At 39.7% G+C, this 8,370-nt stretch overlaps 1 protein-coding gene across 3 annotated transcripts in view; it reads left to right on the top strand.

Annotated features, from left to right (window-relative positions):
* Positions 1 to 5,697: 5,697 nt before the first annotated feature.
* The window catches only part of jub (LIM domain-containing protein jub), a 122,853-nt gene continuing 120,180 nt past the window's right edge, over positions 5,698 to 8,370 (top strand). For all 3 annotated transcript variants that reach the window (XR_015192484.1, XM_086554119.1, XM_086554121.1), the window contains exon 1: positions 5,698 to 8,134. Coding sequence is in view for 2 of the 3 variants with exons in the window: in XM_086554119.1 (XP_086410245.1) it covers positions 6,020 to 8,134 (2,115 nt within the window). In the remaining variant the exon portion in view is untranslated. The remainder of the gene's footprint in view (positions 8,135 to 8,370) is intronic.

The raw sequence follows: 8,370 nt of genomic DNA, 5'->3' as shown, positions 1-8,370 counted from the left end.
TTATTTGTGTGTTGTCATGAATGAATATGAAACATATAACCATCTACAATGAAGATAACATGAAGAGGTAGGGAAGAGGATGGAAACCTGTACTTATTACTGTAAGTGCCTCAGCAGAAGGCATCCCTATTGGCACAGGGGAACATTCTAGACACTAGGTATGGTTTGAGTCACCTTCCTCTTCTTTTTCTGCCGGCACATCCTTCATCAACGGTAACCCCACCAGACCCTCTTTTTTTTTTTCTTCTTTTTCTTTTTTTACAGTACTTTATAATGCTAAGCTTGATTACTGGGAGTTTTTACTTTGGTTTCTATTCATTGAATTTGGACCAATTCCTTACTTGGTAATGCATCTTCAGAATAAATTTTCTATGTTTCCCATATAGCCAATGTCTATCTAGCATCAGAATTAATAATGCAAACATACATATGTCTTCATGATGCAACAACTGGCTTGAAACTTACTCAAAAAGTCAAACTCGCAGATTCACTTACAATAAAGATCATGAAAGTGCTATGATTGGCCAGTTGATCTAGGGGTAGCTCTCACTGGCTGTCATCTATAGAAGAGCTAAACATCCTAAAATCATTTTTCCAATAGATAGCACTTTTTCAAATAGGTGCAAATTTTGTAAATCTTGTTAGGGTGGAATCACTGGTCATATCCCCATTATATGAGTAGTAGAGGGTGGGAACAATCTATGGATACTACTTTTGAGGTTTTTAGTAATGCTGCACTGTTTAGAAAATTCACCTGATTTTTGTTAGTAACAATATTGAGAAAACCAGTCTGATGGCACAGATAAGCCTCATGGTAAATTTTCTGAATAGCGCTGCATTACTAAATACTATAAAAGTGATATCTATGGATTCCGCTTGCCTTCTACTACTCATATATAGTGGATATATAGGATTCCAGCCTTGTACCCCACAATCTGGGCCCCCATGGTAGGGAGGCCATGGAGTAGATCGGGCAAATTGCAGGTTAATATATGGATAAATTGCATTGACATATAACACAAATATACCTTAGCTCCATCATATATCTATTTACTGTAAAATAAAAATGCAAAAGATTCTGTTTCTTTCCAATCTACTTTCCTGCATGGTGTATCGTGTGCAAAATTATTTTGGTTACCATGGCACAGTGATTTTTGGTGGGTAAGCCTGGTTTTTAGAGCCTTTTTATATACAAGATTCTTACCTAACAACCAACCTAACCTTATATAGTTTTGAATTTATAAAACTTTTTTTTTATGGTACTTTATGCTACTTACCCTGATTTTTGGGAGTTATAATTTTGGTTTCTATTCATGAAGCTTGGAATGCTTCCTTATCTAGCGATGACACCTTTTGAATACATTGTCTATGTGTACCCTGTGTCGCTACTGTACATGCCGTACTGGGACCAATGCCATAAACACACTTGAGTCTTCATGATGGAAAAAAACAATTGAAAAAACAATCAAAAAGTCAAACTTGTGGATTCAATAACTATAAGGAACATGTAAATGCTATGACTGTCAAATCAATATAAAAGGTACGTCCCACTGTCATTTACAGAACAGAACATCCTTAAATAGTTTTCAGTAGTTTTTTTTTCTTCAAGTGCACTTCAGGTAAACCAAAAAGATATCGGTCAATTGTTTACCAGTGCAGGATAAAGGTCAAAGAACCTGATCTATAACAAGGAGAAATTGCATGTAATATTCACTATATATGAGTAGTATTAGATGAGAGGAATCCATCAATACTATTTTCATGATATTCAGTAACACAGTGCTATTCGGAAAATTTATCAGCCTCACAAACTAGTGAAACAGAAAAAAGACTCTAGTTTCATAACTTTTGAAGGAAAAAGAGCATGAGAGGCCTAAATATATATCATGTGCTGGTCCCTTGCTCTGAAATAAAACCTGTCTGGTGTGCTGCGTAGGTGGCACTGGACCTCATATTATGTTCAAAGCAAGCAAATGATAGCCACATATACAGCAGGTTAAATCATATATAGGTCTGTATGTTGTAGGGGGTAAAGGGGGTAATACCCTTATATACTAATTACAAACCTAGTAACAACCTCCAGCTTATGTACAACATTCTTTCACAACACTTACTCTGTCCTTTCTACATATTGGGTTTAGTACCATCACCTTTGTTGGCTAGCACTACCTGAAACCACTATAAATGTGCACTACACATCACAAGGAATTCATCACTATCAATTTTGATAAGTTTTATGATGCGGACCTATTAAAGAAAAGGTTTAAGTCAAGTTTCATACCGCCATTGAATCTCCCAATTAAAATTTTTGTCAGCAATTCTTTCTACTATTGTTTTCCACTGCCAATGACTATTTCTGGAATTGTTAAAGTCTAGATAGTAGGGAAAGGTATGAAGTATATCAGGGAAATTAAGGGGTAAAACAAGCGTAAATGTACTAAATATGTATTACAAGCATGTAAAAAAATGAATAAATAAATAAATAAAAATTGGCTGTGTCTGCCATCAATCACAACCTATGAACCGAAGCACCAACTCTTAAAATTCAAAGGGAACACACTTTCGGCAAACCTGACAGTAATACTTAAAACCTCCACTTAAAACCCCCTAGCCACAGGGCTCCACCCTCTGGACCCCTGTGGTCTTTATAAAAAGTGTTCTAACCATGTGTCCCACCTAACCCCCTCGTTGTTAATACATTTGTTTCAGCATGTTATTTGCTATCAGAAAACCATATACCTTCGTATGTAGAAAAAGCAATATTACACTTTTCTTTGGTTCCAGTGATTTTGTCTTGATTGCTTCCAGCAAAAATATTATAGAAGAATGCCCAATAATTGACATAACAATGAAAACAAAATAATTCTTACCAGTGCTCCTCAAGGAATGATAGAAGCAATGGGGCAAATGATGGACTCTGATATTACACAGAGACGGATACTGATGTCCCTTTTGTCCATATTTGCCACAATATTGATCAAAGAATGCCTGATAATCGACATAATAATAACAAAACCATTCTCACCAGTGCTCCTCAAGGAATGACAGCCAAGGAACTGTTAAATTGCCCAATTGCAAATACACAAATCTACAGTTTGATAAAAATGACAATAAAAATCATGAAAATTAAAAAAAAAAAAATTAATTTCTTGAAATAAAATGGACAAAATATATAACCATGAAAGGAAAGACACTTTCAACTAAAATTAACCTATTTGCGCCGGTTCACATCCTATCATGAGGGTGAAAAATATCCCCGGACCTAGGTGACGTCCTGAGATGTGCATTTTCTCACCGAGTTCCGGAAGGGGCAGTTGTGATATGCTGAAACATCGGCAATAGATCACTAGATTGTTCGCAAATATAATAATTTTACATAATTTCCTAGACTCTGTTACTTTAGTTTAGGTGTTTGAGTGTCATAAACTGTGATTCAACATTTAAAAAAAAATGACGTCACAGAAAACTATGTGAAATTGATGAAATCATGGTAATTTCTGCTTCTTGATTGGATGAATAAAAAGATCTGAGTTGAAAAACTATCGTAAAATCAAATGCGTTTGGCCAAGAAATAAAATAAAGTAAAAAATTACTAATGCAATACTACTTCTAATTTGTTGATTACCCGTGATATCATGTCATGTCACATCACGAGGTACATGTACAGACTCACATATACATGTATGATTATTCATATTGTTCTTCCTTTCAATTAGGTAAAAAAAGAAAGAAAGAAAGAAAAAAAATTAGTATAATCTTTCTTTTTGAGCCCCACTAAGATATTGTTACCACTTTCCTTTAGTATTTTCACATAGAAGTAAACAATATAGGCAAAGGTCAATAAAATAAAACTAAAAAGGCATTACTGTACCATGTTTTTTTGACTAAAATAACTCCTCTGAACTTGGCAATATCTTAATTTGCTTTTACAATGTAGACGCATTCATGAAAACCATAAGAAAAGGTGGGTGAAAATCGCTCTGAGAGGATCAGTGCAGCCCTGCGCAGTGAGAAAAGACCCCGGCACAAAGCATCACGCGCTTGTTATCTTCCCGGCATTAGCGGGAGTAGGTGTCGTGAATGGGTTAATAGTTTCTACAATGGCGTAATAACACAAACTAGTGAACATACTGCAGAAAATGAGTTACACTGTCAGTGTAAGCTTGATATTGTTCTATAAATATCATGAGGTACTTAGAAAAATGTATTGCAGGCGCATCAAACCAGCTGAATAACTTCTTTATTAACAATTTGTGGAGGAAGTGTTCTGAATGAAAATTGTTGCATGATTTTCGTTCTATTGACTACATATACTATTTTCCTTGTATCTTATGGCTATCAAAAACTTTACCTAAAAATCACTTAAGCATGCAATTCTCCTTGGTATCTTTCATACCCTCTCTGTCTATCAGGGCCAATACCATTACTACAGTGATTACCCCAGACTAAAACTACTATAACTCTACAAAAAGTATCATATTTGAAAATATTTTACTTAAAACTACGTTATAAAGTTATTCCGATATTCATGTTTAAACATGGGGAAAATATTACGGATAAAAGTCCGACATTAATAAACATGTTAAAACTTGGCAATGGGTCGAGATCAGTTAACTCTCCATTCATACCAACAAAAGGCAAGAAATACAGATAACATTGCTCTTACCTGTCCCGTATGAGTAGGTGAAGCATCCTTAACAACACTAGAAGTCTGAAGTGCCCTGCAATTTCCTGGGAGCCTTGTAATATTCCGTAAATTACGGGAGACGTACAATCCGGCGGAGGCCATGTTGAACAGCTGATTCTGTGCCGTTTGTTTACTGGAAAAAATAATATATTAAGAAAGTTGATAGTTTGATGCGTATTATGAATTTTTTAAACTCATAAAATTATTAGTAATATCATAATACCGTAAAATGTGCGAATTTCAATTTCTTTTGAAAATAGATAAATTAAAAATAGACACGAGAAAAAAACTATACAATTAAAACTCTGGTATCACAGAAAAATCACAAAAATATTTAAATGATTTTGAACTCTCAAAATATTTCGAGTATTACATTATCAATAGATATAAAAGTTAACTCGAATGATTAGAAAGTTCCTTGTTGTTGGTCTCGAGGACGTGAGAAAATCAAAGGAATTTTAGGAGAGACTATTGAAATTATTTGTATATTCATTTGTGGAATTCCGGTGCTACTTGGCAAATGATGAAAAAATAGTATGACTATAAAGTGAAATATTTGCTTATATTTACCTCAACTTTAAGAATTATCAAAATTCTTCGTGTTTCTACTAATAATAAGCCATTGTATATATTGAAGTCGTACTACGCTATTTTTCGCATATTTCAAGAAACATTTATGCAATTTCGTTCCTAACTAATCGGAAATCAATTTTAATAATAATTCCCCATTTAGGAAATATTAGACAGAGATGTGTATTTGAAGATAATATTTTACCAAAAATTGTGAACTCTTCTTCAAAAGAAAAAGGGTACATAAAATTAAAACTAATTTTCTTTTTCAACGCGAGATAAACTAACGCATATGCATTGGCAAATCAAGTGATTGTTTCCCTGCTGATAATACGAAATCATTACAATATAAATATATTAGTCCCCCTCAAAAATATGTCAAAGGTAAATGTCCGTTTTCTGTGATAGAAGGAAAACAATACGCTTGTACTGCCATCTGCCAGAGGAATTTTTCCCAAGAAAGTAGTACGAGAAATTTGTGGGACTGAAAAGGACCATTGTGGATTTTGGTCTGTTTTTAGTGTTTCTTAGAGTGAATGATTATTAATCTTATGATTTCTCTGTGGTATCAGAGTGGGAAAGATTGTTTGGGCGATCAAAAGTTTCATTGTTTGGAGTGGTCGTGTGTATTGCTCCGCCATGACACTTGTTGTCGCCAGTGAATCACATCGAAAAACATTATATTAGTGTGCTTATTAGAATATGACTCGGTCCAAATGAAAGTGTTCTATGAAAATGTAGAAGCGACTGTGTGACATAGCCATGGCCCGTTATGGGAGCGATGCTGCCACTGAGACCAGCCGTCTATTACAAACTCTCAGCCTGTGCAAGGGCAGCGAGGCCGCCCACCCCAGTGCTGGCATGGGCGGCGAGGGCGTCTCAGGGCCCAGGGAGACAAACCCAGCGCATCAGGACGCTTCGGGTTACGGCCGCATACTGGCACGGGTGACGGGCGGCGCGGCGGGCGGCGCAGGCGCGGCAGCCGCCCCGCTCCCGCAGCCGCGCGTCGGCGCCATCGAGAGCCTGATTAAGGAGGGCACGGAGCCCCCCGCGCCGCACCCGCCACCCGTCTACAAGGTACTCGACTCCCGAAGTGTGATTCAGGCGTCCAAGTTCGCCACGCCCAAGCAGCCTGACCCCGTGGTCGTGTCGAGTGGGTCGTCGTGTGTGGCTGTCAACGGCGGGTCGTTGAGTGCCTCCGCCCCTGGGCTTGTCACAGGCCAGACCACCACCCCAGCCACTGTGGGCTATGCACATATCACGCCCACCACAGTAGCTGCTGGCAAGAGTGGGCCAGTTGTGAATGGGGGCACTCCCCAGAAACCTGTCAATGGGCAGTCGCTCTACTCTGGCCATGTGCGTTACGAGCCCCCACCCATCTATGGGAGGAATAATCTAAACAACTCTGCTCATTCAAGTCCTCGCTCAAGCCTGAGTGGCGGCAGTCACGATTCTCAGACCTCTGGACAGCACGGGCAGCATCCACGAACCATTCCACAAACTTTGACTCAGCATTCCAATGAATTTGTTGTGAAACCTAATTTTTTAGGGCAGCTACATACTTACGAAAATATCAACGCTTATCACCATTACGGACCACAAGGTAGTTTAGCGGCTACCATTATAGAAAATAAGTATGCCAGTCCGCGCTCTAGTATAAGTTCACAGGACTCAAAGCATTCCAGCCCAAGAAGCAGTTTTGTACATTCCTTGCAAGGTTCTAGTCTTGATAGGACAAGTTTAGCCAGTCAAACCATTTTAGAAGAGGGAAGTTTGCATAGGCCTACTTTGTCGAATAGACATTTACCACCACGAATTGAACAGGATTTGGAAGGAAAACAATTTGTGATTCCTAGAAATAATGCTTATGTTCAGGAAAATGCACGACACAGTTCTCAGTGGAGTGTGAGTAGTGACTCGGTCAGACACAGAGGATTATATTACGACGCGCTCCCACCTCCTCCTGCTCCCCCCCAATCGCTGACTCTGACGAGACCCACACACACCCCAGTAGCAACTCCCAGTCCCACTGCCCTCCCCCCTCCTCCGCCATATCCTGGGAAACCACCAAGTTTAAATTCTGTGTCGTCCACAGATGCTAGTGACTCTTCTGCGTCTCTTGGAATTCCCCGCACGACATCCGTGGTTTACCCACTAGTGACTTCCAATCATAATTATGCAAACATTGAAGTGTTAAAGAGTGTTTATGGGGCAGATCCTCCACCCCCACCTCCGTATCCCTCGTCTCTTGTGCGACAGTTTCAGAATTTGAACCTGACTTACTCCCAGGCGCCCTTGGGCACACATTCCCCCATCCCATCGACACCTTCAACACCTTCCACTCCTTCAACACCTCAGAGTCTGCTGAGGAGTGGTGGGGCTCCCCCTCCTCCTCCACCCCCATATCCGTCCTCAGTGGTCAGGGCAGCTCAGCAGCAGTTTGTCGCCCCACCACCACCACCACCGTACTCATCTTCAGTCGTAAGGAGTGTCACACCCATTCAGTCATACATACCCACCACAATAATCACAGGACAGATTGCTCAAGTGCCACCTCCACCACCCCCTTACCCTTCGTCGGCCGTGCGAAGCGTTGCCTCAGGAGTGAGCTACAGCCACAGTAGCAGTATGAGTCAGCACAGCAGCACCAGTAACTCCTCCAACACTCCAAGTGACCGCTTGGCACAGTGGCAGAATAAGCTGGGCAGCAGTGGGCACAGTGGCCAGGGTGCACCACCCTCCAACATGTCCACTGTGTCTCCGGGAGTGACTACAGGGCATGCCCAGATGCCACCCAATCCCTCTACCACCCAGAGCACAGCCAAGGCTGTCAGTGGGAAAAACCTCTTGCCTTACAATGTTACAGCAAAATCCATGGTGAGTGTTGGCTTTTGTTTGCTCATGTATGATAGTACATATTGTATTCCTCTTGTTATATCAATATTGGAAAATTGTTTCTTTTATCTGAGAACTTGTCAGTGAAGGTTTCCTTGTATGTTCCTTTTTTTAACCCATTACGGACAGGGATAGATTTGCTTGCCCGATCTCCAGGATGAGTTTTATTTCTGAGGGAGGCAGCTGCATGCAACATATGTTGACTTCTCCCACTCTTT

This window comes from Penaeus japonicus, unplaced genomic scaffold, assembly GCF_977035675.1.
Source record: "Penaeus japonicus unplaced genomic scaffold, GWHDUDI00000001_assembly GWHDUDI00000029, whole genome shotgun sequence".
NCBI lineage: Eukaryota > Metazoa > Arthropoda > Malacostraca > Decapoda > Penaeidae > Penaeus > Penaeus japonicus.
The sequence above is the reverse complement of the archived record's forward strand: the minus strand, read 5'-3'. Positions and strand labels throughout refer to the sequence as shown.